The following is a 19,936-nucleotide window of genomic DNA, read 5'->3' as shown; positions in this document are numbered from 1 at the left end:
AACGAGGGTGGGGCTGACCCGACCCGGAGAAACCCAAGCAGCCAATGTAAACCAGGTTTCCACAAGTTTGCCGGCAATATCAAGAAAAGCGAGATTTGTCGTTGCTGGCTTCCCTTTTTTTTCAGTTGCGTCAGATGCGCTCGAGCCTTTTTTTTTTCCGGAGCGCGCGCACGCACGCAGTCCTCGTGAGGTTGGAGAGAAGACTCGTGCGGTTTTTCTTTGTACTGGAGGAAGAGTTGAGGCCGCCTTTCTGCTTTAAGCAGCAGAGTTTCCGAGCTGGAAGAGCCCTGCGCCGGTCACGCAGCCCCGTTCCACCGTTGCCGTCGGTCCCTTTTGTTTCGCGGAAGCGGCCGGGCCACAGCCGGTCCCCCCCTCGTGAGCGAACCCGGATCACAAAAGCACCAGGTTCGACCGGGTCGCCGCTTCCAAGTCATTCATCATTTTTTTTTGCCCATTTTGGATAAGCGAAGTTTTGTTCTCCTCTCCCCCCCCATTTCACCACCTCAGCGGGGGGATTTTGTTCGAGCATGGCGGCTGTGACGAGCCCGGAGACGAGCCCCCAACCCCGGGTGTATTTCCAAACGCCGGCCGGAACCACAGAAGAACCGGAGACACCGGTTCGGAAGCAGGGACGCGTAACCGTGAAATACGACCGCAAGGAGCTGCGGAAGAGACTGAATCTGGAGGAGTGGATTATCGACCAGCTAACGGACCTCTACGACTGCGAGGTAAAGACACTTTAACAATAACTGGCCTCCGAAACCCGATCGAATATATCGATCAGGCGGCGCCGCCGCTGAGTAATTGGCTGCGCGGTTCGAGCTGATTGAACGGCCCGTTAACTGTGGACCTCATCCGTGATGCAAAACGCTGCAAAATAGGCTGTTTTATGGAAGCCTTTGGCCCATATCTTCGTGTGTTATACAGCCTATAGAATGTGGGCCATATTCATACTGATGATGTAATGAGAATGGGGGGAGAGGAAAAATCCCGGAATCAAGCGTGAGCCTATAGGAACCAAGAATACATCGATTATTAATCAGATTAAAGCCTGGCTGATGAACTTCTGTCCTGCTTTCACAGGGAGTCTAAATGTGGCTGATGGAGCTTTATAGCCTAATGACGGCCTGTTTCCTCCATTCTGATTGGCTGGAGCCGGTTTAAAGTGCACCTGTGAATTAATTTAATCCGGCATTAATCCCCTCTGTGACTGGCACTTCTGTGACAACACGTTTAGCCTCTGTTAGAAAGGTGAGATGTGGGGGGTCCAGAGCACGTGGATCAAACTCCATGGTCTATTTGTAAACAGGACATTTCCATTAAAATGTTTCTCTAAGCCCAGCTCATCACGTCGTAAACGCGATTATTGCTGGGCTGGATATGAATCCGAATCCGTGTTACTTCCAAAACAGCAGGCGGCGCTACCCATTCGGCCTTTCAAAAGTTGGGTTGGTCGGACTCTAAAAGTACACGATTCAGACGACCTCCCAGTGTAGGTTTGGGATCCGTTTTGACCTTTTCCGTCCCCGGCCTCTTATGGTCGGTCCTTTAGACACAAACACGGCAAAAAGATTCAAAGCAGAGCCAAAGATTGTGCGGTTAGCAGGAGGGGCCCCGTCGTAAATCGCCTCGGGCCCATTATGGTGAGCTCCTTGGTCGTGTGTAACCATCATTGGCGGCTAACTTTAGAGTCCCTCCTAAGCATCCACCCTCCACCTCGGTAGCGGCGGTGACACATGGTCTGTGGTTACGATGTAGCCTGGCAGCAGCTGTGGTGTAGCTGCTGGCGTCAGTGGTCGGTAAGCTCCTGTGGACTCTTCTGAGCTGGCATTGACCCACATTCTATTCCTAGCACGAGGACTACGGAAACGTAGCGGGTTTGGAGGATTCCTCTGGAGGGTCACAGGTCAGCCACATGTTGGCCATGATCAAGTGGCTCCACATTAGATGTACAAAAAAATGTCTGGTCTAATGTGATCCTGGCTCTTCTTTGAGCATCGTCAATTAATTAAAGCGATACAGATGCCGGTGCCAGCAGAGGTGATTAAATGGCCAGCGGGGGATTGCGCATCAATATGCTCAGATTGTCTGCCAATAATGGATTAGACGTGCAGCGCAGGAGAAAAACCTGGATAAATGGCTCCTTCTGCTCTGGTTTTAAATGACCTGAAAGGTAAAAGCATTTAGGAAGGGACATTTCTCTCCCTGGGATTCATTCCTCCACTCGTTAATACGCTCCATCCACGCAAGCCTCAACGTGGCGACTCTTTATTGTCAGGAGCATTAACGACAATGTAAAACACACGTGTAGCGTTGAGAATTTTGTCGCACCCACAGCGGTTCTGCTTGTCCATTGTCCCGATCCCGTCTCTTGCTGGGCTCTTAGACAACAAAGAGGTGAATTTACCCCCCTCCGCTAGTGGCAATACATCTGTTTAGATGGTTGGCGGGGGGGGGGGGGTGGACCACGTGCTGAGAGGCAGCGGTTGCATGGCGAGTACCGCGAGGGCCCCGTCCACCGACAAAAGACGCGGAGCACGTGGCCCTGGATTACACATCCATAAATCCAGTTTCCTGCTGCCTTCACTTCTCCCCTCGCGCCGTTTGCTCGGCTATTAATAAAATCAAGCTTCGATTCATTCCAAGCTGTTTTCCCGTTCTTGTTATCCTTTTAACCACATTGTCTTGGGTGCCGGTGAGCCTTTAAGGTGATTCTATGGCAACCAGGCTTTCATTGTTTTCTCCCAGCCTAATATTACAGCTTTTGTCACAGCGCGTACCCATAGCGCACGATGTTTTAGGGTTGAAGAACCTAATTATCTTAGCAACAAGCGCACTATGTATCTGATGCAGCTGCCCCCCACCCACCCCCCCGGGGCTCATGCTCACAGGTGGGAAAAGGAGCCGTCTGTAGCCACTTTGTGTAAAAATTACCAAATTTTCTCTTCTCTCGTGTCCATGGCAACAGCGCCGCCGGATCGTTATTAGTCCATAGAGATTTAAAATTCGCTCAGGTGGTCATGTTTTCTGCTTGGAAGGCGCCGAGTGGGAGCTACATGGTTAACAGTTGAGCCAGTGGGCGGACCAGTCCCCAAAGTTCAGGGTACTACGTGGCCACACACGCACACACACACACACACACCACACACACACACACCACACACACACACACATGAATGCGGGGGAAAAGGAGTTTGGCAAGTAGGAATTCCATAAAATGGGGGAGGTGAAGGAAAAACCCCAAGCGGGATGGCAAGAGGAGAAGGGAAAAAGCAAGACATTATCGAAACCTAGCTGCAGCGTCAGGTCGGGCTTTAAAATCGGACGATTGACTGCAACTCACCTACATATAAACTGTTATTCCAAGAAAACAACAATCACAGAATCACAGTAGCAGCCAAGCTAATTAAAGACGGCCTGTGTGTTTGTGTTTGCACGTCCTTGTCGTTTACTGCACACGTGCACTGAAAAGCGTGCGCGGCGGTTGCAAAAACACACACTTACAGGTCGGAATACCAATCAGTGTGGACCAGTTTCGCTGGTTGACTACAAAGGCTGGTTGTTACACAGCGGGGGTGAAAGACTCCAGTGTGTCTTTGTAAACACCCCCTGACGCTAATTCACACACAGACGCACACAGGCGTGGACAAACACACAGTCTGCTAATAGCTAACATGTGGTTCTACATGTCGAACGCGCAGGATCACACGGGGCGAGTCGGCATTGAAGGAGCAGCCGTCGGCCTGGTCGCCCATTGCGAAAGTGTGTGTTTGGGTTGGAGAGGGAAATCGGAAGGAGAAGAAAGAGAGGGATGTGAGTCACACGGGGAAATGTTTGTGCACACTGTCACAGGAAGTGTGTCACTAAACCGACACCACCACTTACAGTACAGTCGGACGATGCAGCTTGTGCAACCTGTGCACACGTTTATGTGCATGGTGGCGTCCAGGACTGTGCCTTCCTGCGGGCTTTCGCCCTGCTGATCAGATGACAAAGACGTTCTCGCCGCTTCCTTCCGTGTCGAACCTTTATGGTGTTGTGTTGCACTGCTAGCTAATCCCGATGAGCTTGTCATTCCATCCGCCGTCGCGCCAGGTTAGTCTCGGAGTCGCGCGTGAAGACAAAAGTTCACATGCACCGGCGAAGGCCGCGCACCGTTGGCATATCTGGTAACAGGCAGGAACTTGCTTCATGCTAGCAAAGTCAAGAAGCTTTTATCTTGCTCCTCCACAGAGATAATTATTCAGATTTATTGACGCCGCCATTTCACTGTCCTTACTCCAGTGTTGTAACTAATGGATTTTAGTTAGCTGTGTCTGTTTGCGGCGGCGGCTTCGAATCGCCAGGTTTGTTTTGGCAAATTAGCATTTGTCTCAGCAGGTGATTACACACGTGGGTGAGGAGTCATCGGTCTCTCATCCTTCCTTCCTGGTTATTCATGCGTACCCTCGTAATGCTGAAACAAAGACGATAAACACATTAACACGCTAAGCTAATGCGGCGCACTGAATTTGTGCTTTACGGTCTAGAGGGATTATCTTTTTAATCTACTTATTAGCGCCATAAAAGCCGTCGAACACAACTTTAATCCCTTCCCTGGACAAACTTCAAAGGAGAGCTAATCAATAGACGGGTGGCTGAAAGTTCACCGATGAGGAAACTGACAACATCTCAATGTCTATTGTCTAATATGGTGGTGCTTTTAACACACTAGAGCCACACACTGGTCTTACTGTGTTATTACATATTTGCTGCACATGCTGTGCTCGTAATAATCTTTTTATAGTCTTAATTCCTGGAGCCTCTTTGGATGTGTTGGCGGTGCCTGCCAAATGTAACCGATAATCTGTTTTAATCCATGTTTGTGTGCATTCTTTTTTTAATCTGCACATAATCTGCCTTTTGTAGTTTGGCCCAACTGCGGCATTAACGGCTCCGGTTTACATCGAGAAAGATCTTTTATTTGACGCATTCCTGCCTGAGTTTCTAAGAGAACGGAGAGGTCGGCAAAGACGAGGCAGGAGCCGATCTCCAGCAGCTGTCTTCTGGGTGCTGGTTGTGACCCCTCGGGGAAAGGCAGAGCGATTTCCCAAAAAGGGGCCACGGCAGACGTTTCCGGTCAACAGGGAGACTGCGGGAACGTTCAGTCAGACCAGACAAGCCGATGTAGGAATCGTTCATCCCTCCAACACTTGCCACGTTAAATCCAGCACGGACCTCAAAGATCAGTTTAACACAGTGTCTCTGGCATTAATGCGTGCTCTTTATCTGATGGCAATATTCCTATTGGACCGTTTGGGAACGACACCTTTCTGGTCTGTGGGATTTATTAATGTCTGGCCGTGCAGAGAGGCTGGTTCTTTGTTTCCGATCCGATTCAAAACAGGACATCTTCCTCTTCCTGGGGGGAAGCTCATCTGTCTGATTAGACCTGCAATACACACACACACACAGGCACACACACACAGAAAAGTAGCGGAAAAAGCACAGCCACACGCGTCTACATAATCTGAATTAAGCATATTGCCTTGTAGTGATTAGGGGTTGGTTTCATTTGTGTGTGTGTGTGTGTAGTTGGACATATTTACTTTATTTAAATCCTTAAATTACCATTCAGATTAGCCATGCGGACAAACCTGTATTGCTGATGTGGAGTGCTTATCATGAACTGTCACCCTGGAGAGGTTTTTCAGAGCTTATTTGCGTCCGCCGCAGCCATTTGTGAGCCCCTCTAGAAGGACGACAAGGAGGGAAATTTGGTTATTGAAATAGCTGCAGATCGCTGATAAGCCCCCGAGGGAGGGAGGGGGGAGGAGACGGAGGGAAGATGGAAAGCAACAGGAGACACGTGATGGGATGCTCCTCGATCGCCGTGGCGTCTTCGCTGACCCTATTTTCAACGCGGTGCGCTGCAATTGTACCCCCCTGGTGACAGTTTACACCAGGGAACCGGATCAGCTGAAGCTGTTTGTGCTTCGCTTTACTCCAAAACGGCTCTGGAGTATTTTTGTAGCTTAAAGAGTCTGTTGTTCTGCCTTTATTGCATAAGTGATCCGCCTCCGGCGCCCGCACCTTTGTGCTTATCAGCTTATCTCGTGAGCTGTGGTTACCTTGAAGCCTTTCATCGAGTCCTCGGCAATAATAAGAGACGCCTTGACACGGATACTGCAGGTGATAAGCTCTCGCTCTGTTCGGGAGAGGATGGTTGGACTGGTTATAGTGGGAAGGAGGGGATAAAGGGATGGGTTACAGTAGCTGTTGCGTTGTGTTCTAAAAAAATTCCACACAAATTCCACGCAATCCAATTTTTGTTGGCTGTCATGTCGCTGACGGTCAGGTGACAACACATTCTCTTTTCATTCAGAGCGCTCTGTTCTTTCTGCCGAGCCTTTAAACTGGCCTCCGGCCAAGCGATTTCATTATCTCTCCACCGAATGCTTCCTGCTATCTGTTTATTGATGCCGAGTCCGCTGTTCTCGCTCTTTTAATCAACTGCATCGGCCTTTTATTTCAGAAATGCACGCCAGCGCTAAAATACTTGCGACACACCTCAACCGGTTTAGGGGGAACTGGTTTCGATGGAGCACACTGGAGAGTGTGGTGGGGGGGGGGGGGGGGGGGGGGGTGTCCAGGTAAAACGTACGGAAATCTCAGCAAATGGCGAGATTGTTTCGCACCACGCGGCGGGCTGGCAGGCTTCCTGCTTCCTGGTGGCTCCAGCCATCACTCTCCCAACACTCAGAAAGGCCTATTTTTATCCTCCCCGGGAAAGCAAAAGTGGCAATTTATCACCCATCGTCATGGTGGCGGGGTGTTATCACCCAGGGACGAGCTGTGTAATCCTTGTAGGTGGCCTCCGTGACCTACTTATACATGTAAGTTCCCCACGCATCTGTTTGAAAGGGTTCAACTCTTCTCTCTGACAACAAAGATGGAGACGGATGTGTCCCCGGAGGAGCTCCGACTTCGCTTCATTGCTCTTTCTCCTCTTACAGTAGCAATGGTGAGCTTTTTGATATTATGAGGGCTGCTGACCTACTTGTGTGTGTGTGTGTGTGTGTGTGTGTGTGTGTTGTGTGTGTGTGTGTGTGTGTGTGTGTGTGTCTCATGGTTTCCGTGTAGCTGGCATCCGAACTGTTCAAGCCTCTAGCAGCAACACGGAGTAATGCTAACACACACACACACACACACACACACACACACACTGTCACATCTCGTTGTCCTCCGTTCTGCTGGCACTCACCAGACCGTCCTGTCTGTCGCCCTCTCCTCACCACGCAGGCGTGTGAATCATACTCGCAAGCCTGTCGGAAAGGATGTAATTAAATGTGGTTACTTTTTTTTTTTAATATCGTCCGTTGACTTTTTTTAATCACGTTAATGACGTCCGAAATGTAATTCAGCTGTTTTTTTTGTGTTGGAGGGCAGCAGCTGAGGAGGTTCAGGTCATCCCTCCTGGATGTTTTCTGCCATAGAGACATAACTTACTGGAGGGGGTGGATTGAATATCAGGGGAAAAGAACGGGGGGGTCGGTGGTTGGAAGCCCGCCGGCGCTGCAACTGAACCCTCAAGAAGATGAGCGGGGGGATGTAAAAATGATGGAGAAGTAACACAAAAAGATATTTGGTGGTGTGATGTTGCTAGAAGTGAAAGATCATTCACACACACACACACACACACACACACACACACACACACACACACACACACACACACCACACACACACACACACCTCTGGCTCCAGACTGAAGTCAGTCTGGAAGTTGTTCTTCCCTCATGATTCCTCCCTTTGTGTCTCTGCTCTCAGGCCTATCTTCCGGCTTATTTTCCCCAATTTCTTTATCTCTCCACAGCTGCTCGCTCTCCTTGCTGTGCTTTACAACCTCTCCCTTCCTGCCTGTGCAGGCCCCTACCCTCATATTTAAAAGTGTGTCTTTGAAAGTGTTCCCCGGTGCGGCATTTTGTCCAGGAGAATAGGAGAAACCTTTTAAAAGTGTTGTTGTGTTTGTATGCTCGCGCATTTACTGCTGACAGTAAGTCCGTGTGACTCTCTCACACACACAGGCTGTCCTGCACTGAAATAAATCACACACACACACGCACAAAGACACACTTTTGCAGCTCCTGTATCCATGTCATTCCGCAGGAATCTCCCCCACTCTTGTCCTCTTCTTCCTCCCCCTCGGTTAGAGTTGCCCACACCAGCTGTCTCTGCACCTGCCCGAGTGCCTCTTACCACACACACACACACACGCACGCCCGTACGCATGCACGCACACGCGGAAAGGCAGCAGACAAGCACCCCAGGATGTGAGCGCACAGCCGTGGATGGGGGTGTATTTCATCACCGCCGTCATGTATGTTACACACACAGATTAAAGAATTATGAGTAGGGGTGTCACAGTGAAGCCTGAGCCAGATGAAAACTGTGTGTGTGCGCGTGTGTGTGTGTGTGTGTGTGTGTTGCCAGCGGTGAGCAGCTTTGATAGCACACACTGGGCCAGTGTGTTCCTGAAAAAGGAACACACTTTTTTTTCTCTTTTTTTTCCGCAGAGCAGCAGATTAATGTGATTGGCCCGAGGGACGTGGTGTGTTAAGGAAGTGGAAAAGATGAAGTTAAACTGCTTGGTTTTATTTATACGATAAGCCTTAATCTCTGGGCCACTGCGCTGTTAAAGCTAATATGAGCTTATCTGAAATGGGCGATGATTGCCTCCCTGAAATTAAAACGACGGCTAAGATCCTTTGTGTTTTTATTGTCGGTAAAAGGTTAAATTGAGACTTTTGAACAGTTGAATTATGTAAAAATGGCGAGCTGCTAACGTAAGAAACAAAACACGGGCTTTTTCATCCATTTTGATTTGATTAGTAACCATAATTATCTGTTGCCTGAGGGGGTTGTCTCTATTCATTTAACAAAAGCACAAAAATTCTTCCATGAAAGACATTTTTTGGTCTCTAAATGTTGCTTGGAAGTTTCCTATTGTTTGCTTCTTTTCCTCCTGCTTATTATGGGGCACAAGAGTAGGTGTGATAGAACGGTGCTGCCCCCTAGTGTTCAGAGCTGGTAGACGGGACGATGAGGGTTTTCTTTCCATGTTTCTAAAGAGAGAGGGCATTTATCCTACTTCCTTCCCTGTGCTCCTGTAGGAGGAGGCCATCCCGGAGCTGGAGATCGACGTGGACGAGCTGTTGGACATGCCGAGTGACGTAGAGCGGGCAGCCAGGGTCAAGGTGGGTATCAAATGAGAAACAGATATATGACAACATAAACCAGAACACAAAAGAAACATCATTTATTTTCTTAATTCCTCTGCAGGATTTACTGGTTGACTGTTTTAAACCCACTGAGGTGAGTCGCCTCTTTATCCATCCGACTGTGCGTTCCCGGTTTAAACGTCTCTGAATCCCACTCTTTCCCTTCTCGTCCCGCTGTAGGACTTTGTCTCAGAGCTGTTGGACAAGATCCGAGGGATGCAGAAGCTCTCCACCCCTCAGAAGAAATGACGGCGCCGGTGTCCCCCCGTCAGCCCCCTCCGCCTCGGCCCAGCCCTCACCCTCTCGTCTTCCTACCGCTCTCTCTGTTCTTTTCTTCCACCTGATGACCTCCTTTCCTTGTGTCCCTTAAACCACTCATCTCTGGGTCGTTGTTGTGAACGATCCAGCTGGTTTCGTAGTTCAGCACGAGGGCGGTTTTTAATACTTTTGTCGGGGAGGGGTGAGTCCAATCTTTTGACTTTATCTCACCCCCTGTAATCTAAAGTATTTGCTATGTTGGTGCGTTTAGACAGGCCGTTATTTTTGGCTGTAGGTGTAACTTTTGAAAAATCTGCACTGTGTTATTTGGGGAAGAAAAACGGACCACGGAGAATGATGTACGGTCTATCTTTAGCCTAACGTAGAGGAAAATGTGAGCCCTGGTCGGCTGTTGTGGTCGTGAGGTGGGAATAGTTTCTCTAGAGCGGGAATAGCAGTTGTTGAAGTAGAGCTAAATCAGTTTTTCTGTCCTCAGATGCGCGCAAACGGAGCCTTCGCGTTCACGCGTACGTCCGTGTGTCGCTAAATGCTGCGTGTGTACGTTGCTGTACATCAGCGTCTACAAGGAGGTTGTTTATTGGGTTTGTATGTTCGGATTGGTATGACGGCTTAGAGTTTTAGCATAGGACTGGATCCTGTTTTCTCTTTTTCTGATGCATTTTCTTAAAGACATACACACACTTAAACACGCTTACAGTCCAACAGGGGACCTAGAACAAAGTTGCCTTGTTTTTTTCAACCCTCCCATTTTCTTTTCTCTCTTTCATCCTGATCAATTTGATTCTTTATTTCTGTTTTTACTCACCCACTTCAGCGTGCGGACACACTGACGAGACGTCCCAATGGGAGGGGAGGCGAGCCGTCCAAATGCATCGGCCCCTCTTTTATTCCTCTTCCTCCTGGTCGCGCATGTGCGCAGGCCACCCTCGGGTGGCGGGCGCGCAACGGAAGTGCATTTGCAAACACAGCTGCCTTTCAAACAGATGTTTGCACGCACAGGCACACGCACGCTTACGCAGCGGTCAAAAGCAAGCCAATAATGAGCCATCTTTTTCTGACGTCGAGCCAATCAGATCAGAGGTTGACCGTCGGCCAAGGGGGGGAGTGGTTCTGCGTCTGTGGCCATTTTCTCACACCTGCAGCGGCACACAAACACTTTTTAATCTTGGCTCCTGTCGTTTCTTCCTCCCACCCACTCTCATCCTACTGCCCTGCCTCCTCACACTATCAATCATCATTATCCCTTTATTCCCCTCTTTTTTTGATAAACTGATGTTGCCTTAGGTATTATTTAAGTGTACACAAACCAAATAAATGGAAGACATTCAATTTTAAGAGGCAAACTGCTTAAAAAATGTGTTACTGAACATAACTGCAGCTTTGGAGGATTTTTGTTCTTCTGCCTCTGTTTTGCTTTTTTTAAGATGATATGTTCTTTTTTGTTTTTAGAAGTGTGTTTAATACTTAGGCCTTGATACAGTGAATTTTGTTTAGATGAAACAATGTTTATTATACTTACCATTTGAATACTGGTCAGTTTTTATTGTGATCACGACAGTTCTTGATACCAGACCTTGGATTAATATGTGATTGAGCAAAAATCCATTCAGATAAATGTTGCGTGTTTGCTGTTGCCTTCCTGGTGCGATTTCCAAATCTAGCAAGTTTTTGGTGATTCTCCGATCAGTCAGATCATTTAGAAAAGCTTGATTGGTTGCTGAATTTGAATGGAGTTTCCTTATTTTTAATAGAAAAACCAACAAATCCAGATTTGGATCATACCTTCGTAGACTGTTAATGAGAAGTCTGTTTTTTTTACTGTTAAAAATAACAAAAAATACATAAAAAATAAATAAATATATATTTACTGATTAGTATCATCGAGTTGGAACACATGAGCTAAAACACAGATTGGATGAGTAGAGAATCTTTTTTGGACATTGAATAAATCAAACCAACCAAATGTAGCAATATCAACAACAGGTCTTGTTTTTGCCCAATTTTGTTACACTTTTATGCAACTTTAATAAAAATATTGAAATGTATGCTGTATTGCTCTGTGTGTTTGTTTTTGTGATTAACGTGTTTCTAGGGGCAAATGTGTCAAAAGATTTTTAAAAACAGACACAGGCACATACTTTACATTGAATTCTTACAGTGAGTTTAAAGTAACCACAATTCTAAATATTGCATTTTCAACGTAGATATACGTTAATTTTGAGTATATTTTTATTAGAAGAGACTTTAGCAGTGCTGACAATTATTTCCCTTTCCACTGTAGACGAATATAACTTCAGCAAATGTAATGAGCTATTCAGGGCTGTGCTGGATTGTGATTGGCTCATTAAATAAGCTTTGGCCTGTGATTGGCTGATTAACGCGTGCTGTGATTGGACACTCCAAACCCACAGGTCTTCGTTGATTGGTTGGCTGGTCGGGCTTCGGGAGTCCGGCAAAACTATCGAAGGGAAGCCCTGAAAAGACGAGGAAGTACTTTATTACAAAGAAAATGGAAATATAAGAAAACGTTGTCTGCCAGGATCGGAACGGTGGAAGACGGTGAGCAAATTCCAACCGCTGACTTGTCCGGATAAGAGACTTTTATTCAGGTTTAACAAATCAGCTGCATCGTCCTCCTCCATGGATGGATAACGTTACTCGTTAGTTAATCCGCGAGCACTTGGGTCACTCTGAAAAGCTTAAAGCCAGACACTTCATGACATTTAAAGCTATTAAATTTGCAGTGCACTATACCAAACGATAGAATACACTACATTAGCATCAGTTAATCATCTTCAAGAGTGAGGAGCGAGTGTGCGGTTTTAGTTGTTAGCTAGTGGTGCACTTGACTTCCTTTACCACTTTATCAAACTGTATATATGATGGTAAATATGTCTTGGGTTGCTTCTCCTAACTTTTGGATAAACGGATCGATAAAACAAGGAGCACAGACTCGATTTGACCTTTTATTTTTTGATAAAACGCCGCCAATCAGCATACAACATTTTTTTGAATGACATCACTGAAGCGGACCGTCGCTAAACTAAGCGGATGTCAACTTTAGTGACTTCCGGCCACTCAATGAAATAAAAGGCGATGTTCGCGTTAACACTGGGTGGATTTATTTAAAATCTGTTTTGATACTTGGTACTGTGTATGATCTCCGGCAATGTTGATAAAATTAGTCTGTGTTTCAGACGTATTGAGAAAGTGGTGTTAATGCAAGATTTAAATAATTTGCATGTGTCTCCAGTCATGCCTGTTCAGCCTTCTGTGGGGGAGGCAGAAGAGGAAATGGAGGCAGGCAAAGAGTCACAACTTCCTGAGACCAACGGAGAGCTGGAGCACCAGGGGGAGAGGGAAAGAGGAGGAGAAGAAACCATGGAAGAGAGTACAGAAGACAGGGAGAGTGACTTGGATGAGAGTGAGGAGCAGGAAGAAGAGGAGAGTTCAGGTAAGTCTGCAAAGCCTTTGTTCCGTTAATTTTCAGTGTTTAACGTAATATTTGCCATTTTATCCTCTGTGAAGACATGGATGACGAGGACTGTGAGCGAAGGAGAGGGGAATGCCTCGACGAGATGCTGGAGCTGGAAAAACAGTTTCAGGCCCTTAAAGAAAAGTAAGCCATCACAGTCAAATTTGGAGAAATAACTGTGCTCTGGGAGCGAAGGCTGACCGTGTCCTGGGCTTGTAGGTTGTTTAGTGAGCGGCTGAACCAGGTGAAAGTGAAACTGGAAGAGGTGCTCGCGGGCCAGGCCCGAGAATACAGAGACCCACTGGCGGCGCTGCAGAACAGCATGCAGGCACGGACACGAGTGGCTGGTACGGGATTGGTCAGTTGTCTTGCAGGGCAAACAAGTTTGACCAACACTTTTTGTGATTTTTAGTGTAAAATATGTCAGCTGCTCTGATGCCATTTTCTCCATCTCTTATGTGTGTCTGTAGGGGTGCACAGAGAGCTGTGTCTGCAGGTTATCCACCACAAGCGCGAATGTGAACTTCAGGGGGCAAAGCAGCACCTTGAGGTACCACGCACACAAACACGCACACGCTATGCCCTGTACAGTCAGTCTTAAAGTGCTGTGAAATGTCCACATGTGTTGTAGAATGAGCAGTCTTTGCTGTTTGACACCATGAAAACAGAGCTGCAGGAGAAAATCAGAAGACTGGAGGAAGACAGACAGAATATAGACTTCAACTCGGGTACAAATGAGCGTCAGGCTCAACAATGTATTATTATTATTATTATTATATAATTTTTGTAGAATTTGTGAATGTAAGGCAACTGAAGTGTATTATTGGCTTTTTGAAGTCGCTTCACAGTTAAAGCACAAGACTGGTTCTATGTCCTGTTTTCTCAGAGTGGAGTGATGATACCAGAGATGACAGATGCAAGAGGAAGAGCCTGTTTGGTCAGTCAGAGAGGAAGAAGAAGGTTACCCTAGTTTCAGGTATACCTGTTGATTTTTTTTCAAGTGAATCTTGCGTTTCTTTCGACAAGTACCGGTAGTTTGCTTATCATGGACGATAACTTCTGTCACAGGGCCGTTCATCGTCTACATGCTGAGAGACATCGACATCCTTGAAGATTGGACAGCCATCAAGAAGGTTGGAAATGAGTAATAGTGTTTTTTTTAGGGGGCTCCTTTTATTGTCTTTAGTGGAAAAATGCTTCACGTTCCTCTATATTTGCATGTTTCAGGCCAAAACGGCGCTGACACCACTAAAAAAGAAGGCTGAAAGTGAGTTTCTGCATACATACCTTTACAGATGGTTTAAATGTCCTCTTAGATGGTGCGTTTTGTCTTGCAGAGTGGTGATAATGGGAGCATCTGAAAGACACCAGTGTTGGAAGATAAAACATTCCTCAGCCAGTTAACTCCCAGACTGTTATTATTATTTTTATTTAAAACCAATTCCTAATGACTGTATTTATAGAATGATTTGTTATAATTAAATTTTAACCTTTTGTGACACAAAAGGCTGTGTGTGTGTGTGTGTCCTTGGTAACTGTCACGTGATGTATTTTTTGTAAAATTGTCTTTTCTTGTCTTTAAATAATTTTCATAACATGATGTGTCATGACTTTACATGATGTGTAAGTGATAAGTATTTTGATTTTGAGAGCTTTTATTATAAATATTCCTTATTTCTAAGGGTTGGATATGTTACGTCATTCTGATGAGACAATTTTTTTTTTTTTTAATTTTAACGTTAAGTGGAAAAGGTGTGGGTAGAGACACTGAATAACCTCCCTTGAACGAACCTGCGATTTTGAGATGTTACGACTTCATAAAGGCTGTATATAGCCTATAAATATATATTTATTATTTTTGTTTGACGAGAACAAGCTAATTTGTTAGCTTCCTTATGTTAGCCCTTTCCGTTTTTTTCGGCTGCTGTCGTCATGGCAAAAATTGCCATTTTTTTCCGGTGAGTAAAGCTCGTCTTTTCTCAAAGCATTAAATATACATAAAAGCTTTCTAAATACAAAAGTGGACCGTATATTTTATTAAAAGATACGTCTCCTAGCAACTAACTTTATTCAGCTAAACCTGGTATTTCGCCGTGAGGCGTTCAAGTGCCTTAAAATAATAAACACATTTCACATCAAACTATTTCGTTGATAACCTCATTTTATTTTAGAAGTGTACTTGAAGCATGAATGTGTTAATTAGTTAAATAGTCTTTCTGTATGGTGAAGAATGTTAATATTTTGGTGCATTCGATTGATAGAAAACAAGACTTAAATCTTGATTTAATATTTTCTTTATTATACAGTATCATTTTGTGGTCTATACAGGTTCAAACCAGCTTCCCATGACTATTTTAAAGTTTGGCTTCTGGTGGCATCTTATTCCTTCCCTCTTCCTTCCTCCTCATCATTACGACCTCTAAAGTGCATGAAATCAAAAGCCCATTTCTCTCGTTTCCTCACAGCTGCTTGCTGAGTTTGCGCGCCTGCCTTTCCCTGGCCTCGAACGCAGCTTTGGTATCCAGCAGCTCATCCAGCTGCCGGCGAATGCGGACCATATCCAGCTGGGAGGCCTCGCACTGCTCCCTCAGGGCGGCCGACTCCACCCTCAGCTGCGTGGCGGCGGCGGAAAGCTGCTCGCTTCGCTCGCGACACTGCACCTGCATCCTCCTGGCATCGTTTAGGAGGGATTCCACGCTTACTGCCACCGATTCCCACTGATCCTGAGACATGTTCTGGACAGAGGGCAAAGGTCACGTAAGCTGCCAGACAGTGGGCTGAGATTTGATCAGGCGTCTTAAAAAGTGCAAATATGTTTTAGCTGTAGTGAGTTTAGTGACTTGAAACATCGGATCTTATAAGTCAACGCCAAAAGGAAGGGCTGAGAGCTCAACAGGTCTAAAACAGAATCTTTAACCTTTGTGGGTGAAGTAAAGAGGCTTAACCTGCCTTATCCAGCCCACTATCTCCACTGCTCTTCTCTAACACTTCTTTCAAATACACTGGCAGTTTTCATTCTGCTCTTTCATTTCCTAGTTGACCGTTGTCATCGATTCTTCCACCCCGTCAGCCTTTATGTTGGGCGATTCTGGTTTCATTTGAGCTATCAAGTAATATTTTTCATTGGCCATTAAAATTCAACCATGTAGAGTAAGTGACAAAGTAAATATACGTTCTATAAAAGCATTTTTTTCCCCGTCCACTCACGAAAGGTCAGATTATTGTCTTTAGAGCCACAGATTTGTCCTACCGTGGACCTCAGAGACAGATTGATCACCAGCCTCGTGGTTGTCCTCTGAGACTCGTCGTCAGTGTCCTCCAGTGCGCGTTGTCCTTTGGTTTTACACACTCTGAACAAGGAAAGCCCTAACTCCAGAATTCCTGCTTCGGTGTGGATGTCAGAAGGGGAATTTCCTTTTTATTCCACTCTGCCCCGTCTCATCTCTCCTCCTCTTCTTCCCGAGGTCAGGTAATCCACAGAGATTAGACAGTTAAGAGAAAGCGACTAATCACAGGCTCAACTCTGGAGAAAACAACGAACCGCCACTAGATGGAGGCAAATGCTCAACGTCCAAGGGAATTATTTGTTTTATTGGGTAGAAAATATGAGCGTTCCAAGAAAAAAATACCCTCATACCAAAAAAATGATCAGTTGCAGGAAAAAAAATGGCAATTCAGGGTTTTTACAATTGTCTGAAATCCATTTAACATACATCTCACATACTGTACACACAGATGTAAATGTACATTGTGTCATTTCCTCCTTTGCATTTTTAATTTATTACTCAAGCATTATTTACAGTATTTTTTTTTCAACCTTAAACATTTAAAGATACATTAAGGACGACACTATTAATGGCAACTGTGTTCTTAAGGCCCGGAGAGGTGGACGACAGGGACAGATAACTGGAAAAGTGTCTTATAAAGCTTTGGAAAATGCTTGTGAGATTAGAAAAAGTACGTTAGAAAAAAAAAAACTTAAACGCCAATGCACTTTGTGTTCCAGACGTCAGACATTTACAGAGGTGAGTGACCACGTGTGTGGAAAGGAGCAATTCAATCGTTGCCCGGACAGATTTCCTCTCATACGTCATCTCAGACACATTATTCAACGTATATTTGAAATCCGCTTCTGTCTCGCAGGACTGCATCACTGCGGCCTTGCATGACGGTTGACGAATGGCTCCGTCTCCTCAGCCGTCCCATGTGTTTCCCCGAAAAGCGCTCCGGCCGGCCCGGCGAACCCCCCGGCCTTTGAGGCGGAGCTCCGGTACCTATGGAAGACCGCCAGGGCTCCGATGATGAGCCAGAAGAAGAAGTTGACCCACACCGCCGTCTGAAAGGGGGAGCAGAGGCGCGTGAAAGACAGAGGACGTCTACGTCCATGTCAATCAAATCGAAGGAGTCCGTTTACCTCGGCTTTGAGCAGTCTGTTGTAGAACCTTTCTCCTTTAAGTGGACTGGACCAGGATTTAGTCTGTGCCTCCTCGCAGCTTTGACAAAAAGAGAAACGGGCTTTAAATCACTAATTTTGTTTATTTTTTTTGAGAAAAATACAGTTTTTAATGACGTATTGGTGCACCTAGTGATGTTGGGAACGGTGCTGGTGACAGAGCTGCAGAGGGAGTCCCGTCCGATCTTCAGCATGCAGCCCGTGATGAGGAGGAAGAAGAGGAAGGCGCCGCACAAACCTACGATCACGCTCATCCATATGCGCTCCCTGCAGATAGGTGAGACGCAACACCTTTATTTTGAAAGGATACACTGCCCTTTGGGTTTTTCCATTCCAAGTTACCACACCAGTTTCATGAGTCACCTGCTGCTGCCCAGGTGTACGCGACACTGTTTTATTCTTAGCAATCTTGGCAAAGACAGATGTGGCACCGCTCCAGTTACCTGGACATGTCCCCGTCGATGCAGAAGGCGTACAGCCAGTAGAGCGTCAGCGAGAAGCACACCACCGCCACGATGACCGAGATGGCCGAGATGAAGTAACACAGGGACGGAGAGGTGGCCGACTGGACCCCGATGAGGTTAGCACTGTAGTTGACATGTCCGTACAAGATGCACCTTCCTCCAAAGTTACCCTGATGAGGGTAACAGTTCATTAAACTGCTCTACTTAGGTTTGGTACCATTTTAGTCAGGTCTTTTGCCAAGTGCCCCCACAACCCCATCAAAACTGCATGATAACGTCGACACACATTGGTAATTAGGCACGAGGACTAGCTGGTCACATGAGGAGAAAAGAATATGCTGAACACATGACTACTCTTATCCGCGGCACAAACACGCAGCATTATTTTATTACTAGTATCATCATTCAAAGATTAAACTAACCCGGTCTAAATGTGTCATTTCTGACGCCGCTGTTTAAATAAGAACAAAATCAACCCGCGCGCCTCATTAATTTAATTACGTCATGGTAACGCGGACGCGCGAGCGACATAAACAGGAAATCAAAGTGAAAGAAAGAAAGTTTATTTGCACAACCGTCACACGGGAAAGTTTATTTGCTTTATCAAGATTTCATAGTAAAGTTTACGGTGATAGTTCGCTGCGCACAAGAGTAAATCAGTCGTCAAACCCTCCCTTTCAACTAAAATAAACGAATTAAATACACTTAATGGACTTAACGTTAAAGCAAATGCAATCGAGTGACTGGTTTCTACCCTCTGGGGTTATTTTACTAGTGTCTCTTTCACGGCGAACCTAAAGTTTCATAACTTTTACACATTGCGGGAAAGGCGCGTATACGCGGAAGAGGCCGTGATTAGAACGTTATCTGGTTAGATGCCGTGTGGTGGGTTAATGTCACCTGGAGTATGGTGATGGAGGCGGCGGTGACGATCCCACAGCAGAAACAGCCGGCATACAGACTCAGCTCCAGCACCAGCAGCGCCGTCAACGCCATCGTCCCCCAGCACGGCTCCCGTCTGCGGGAAGAAGCCCGGCACGAAGCCCGTCACAATAAAATACAGCGCTTCCGGTACACCGTTTCAAATTAAAACCTCCAGAAGAGTCAGCCTCGGAAAAAAATGTTTATCCAAGATCCTATTTGATTCACTACTTTCTTCCAAAGTGATTTCTTTCTTTCATGCCAAATCTTATAAATGTTTTGCCATTTTAAAATATTTAATATATTCATATTGAGAAACATAATATAGACTACATATAGTATAGTTTAGTCAGAATAATTGCTATTTACAGAAATAAATCCACGTTACTAAAATTGAGTAATGCAGTATTTCGACTGAGATAAAGCCCCTGCCTCACCTATCTCTTCTCCAGAAAGTGCTACTTTCCTGGCCAAGCCACAGTCATGTATATAACAGCCTCCCTCTCTTTTGTACTGTCATCCAACCATCCGGCAACCAATAAATTACAATATCCGCTTATAAATGTGGAAAAAATTGCTCATTTATCACGGTAATTGATGGAAGAACCTAAACACTGGCTGGTATACAGACACATTTTCTCGAGGTCAGGCCATGGGTCCGACTGATAAAACCCCAGGAGGATGAAAGGAAAGCTTGGGAAAGCATAAAAAGATGGTTGATCTGTACGCATCAGCTGTTTAAATCATGTTGGTACCACCCTATTGGTCCATTTGAGCCAATAAAACCAGGCATACTGCTGTTCTTTGTGTGTGTTGTGATGGATAGACTTCATTCCCTGAATTCCTCAATCAAACCTTGTGATCCTTGTATCATGTGACAGTATTTTTTTAACCTTCCTGGCACAAAGCCACAGAGAACATTATTATATAAACCCATCAAAAATGTTACAAGAATTGTTTTTTTAGGTTTGAATTTGCTCATTCCTATGTGCTTCGTGTTGTTTGTTGGAAGAATGCTGTTTTTGTTTTTTTTGTTTTTTGTCTTTGTGCACAACTGAAATTTCACATTTATTCCCAGTTCTCA

The 19,936-nt window shown here is 45.7% G+C and overlaps 3 protein-coding genes and 2 long non-coding RNA genes across 7 annotated transcripts; 2 read left to right on the top strand and 3 right to left on the bottom strand.

Annotated features, from left to right (window-relative positions):
- Nucleotides 1–41: 41 nt before the first annotated feature.
- On the top strand, nt 42–11,584 carry ppp1r14bb (protein phosphatase 1, regulatory (inhibitor) subunit 14Bb). Of its 2 annotated transcripts, XM_057026816.1 has the most exons (5): nt 42–405; nt 508–728; nt 9,153–9,236; nt 9,322–9,354; nt 9,441–11,584. In XM_057026816.1, exons 1-5 carry the CDS (start codon nt 135–137, stop codon nt 9,507–9,509), a joined length of 678 nt encoding a protein of 225 aa, XP_056882796.1. In that variant the 5' UTR covers nt 42–134; the 3' UTR covers nt 9,510–11,584. The 2 variants fall into 2 exon arrangements, with proteins under 2 accessions (XP_056882796.1, XP_056882797.1); XM_057026817.1 differs by having other exon boundaries at nt 176–728.
- Nucleotides 4,940–7,369, bottom strand: LOC130522425 (uncharacterized). Its single transcript, XR_008949621.1, has 3 exons — nt 7,244–7,369; nt 5,637–5,731; nt 4,940–5,431 (listed from the first exon to the last, which is right to left on the bottom strand). It is a non-coding gene; the product is annotated as an uncharacterized LOC130522425 (long non-coding RNA).
- Nucleotides 11,585–11,930: 346 nt separating the features above from the next.
- Nucleotides 11,931–14,520, top strand: brms1 (BRMS1 transcriptional repressor and anoikis regulator). Of its 2 annotated transcripts, none has more exons than XM_057026814.1 (10): nt 11,931–12,098; nt 12,793–12,993; nt 13,068–13,158; nt 13,234–13,361; nt 13,485–13,564; nt 13,646–13,742; nt 13,901–13,990; nt 14,083–14,147; nt 14,242–14,281; nt 14,352–14,520. In XM_057026814.1, the coding sequence occupies exons 2-10, from the start codon at nt 12,795–12,797 to the stop codon at nt 14,357–14,359; spliced, it is 798 nt and encodes a 265-aa protein (XP_056882794.1). In that variant the 5' UTR covers nt 11,931–12,098; nt 12,793–12,794; the 3' UTR covers nt 14,360–14,520. The 2 variants fall into 2 exon arrangements, with proteins under 2 accessions (XP_056882794.1, XP_056882793.1); XM_057026813.1 differs by having other exon boundaries at nt 14,331–14,520.
- A 772-nt stretch (nt 14,521–15,292) lies between these two features.
- LOC130522422 (uncharacterized) lies at nt 15,293–16,488 on the bottom strand. The gene is made up of 2 exons (XR_008949618.1): nt 16,265–16,488; nt 15,293–15,749 (listed from the first exon to the last, which is right to left on the bottom strand). It is a non-coding gene; the product is annotated as an uncharacterized LOC130522422 (long non-coding RNA).
- Nucleotides 16,489–16,687: 199 nt separating this feature from the next.
- tmem179ba (transmembrane protein 179Ba) lies at nt 16,688–18,997 on the bottom strand. The gene is made up of 5 exons (XM_057026815.1): nt 18,832–18,997; nt 17,911–18,101; nt 17,597–17,734; nt 17,429–17,507; nt 16,688–17,350 (listed from the first exon to the last, which is right to left on the bottom strand). Exons 1-5 carry the CDS (start codon nt 18,925–18,927, stop codon nt 17,165–17,167), a joined length of 690 nt encoding a protein of 229 aa, XP_056882795.1. The 5' UTR covers nt 18,928–18,997; the 3' UTR covers nt 16,688–17,164.
- Between the last annotated feature and the right edge of the window lie 939 nt (nt 18,998–19,936).

The sequence above is a fragment of the Takifugu flavidus genome, chromosome 3 (assembly GCF_003711565.1).
Source record: "Takifugu flavidus isolate HTHZ2018 chromosome 3, ASM371156v2, whole genome shotgun sequence".
Taxonomy (NCBI): Eukaryota; Metazoa; Chordata; class Actinopteri; order Tetraodontiformes; family Tetraodontidae; genus Takifugu; species Takifugu flavidus.
The sequence above is the reverse complement of the archived record's forward strand: the minus strand, read 5'-3'. Positions and strand labels throughout refer to the sequence as shown.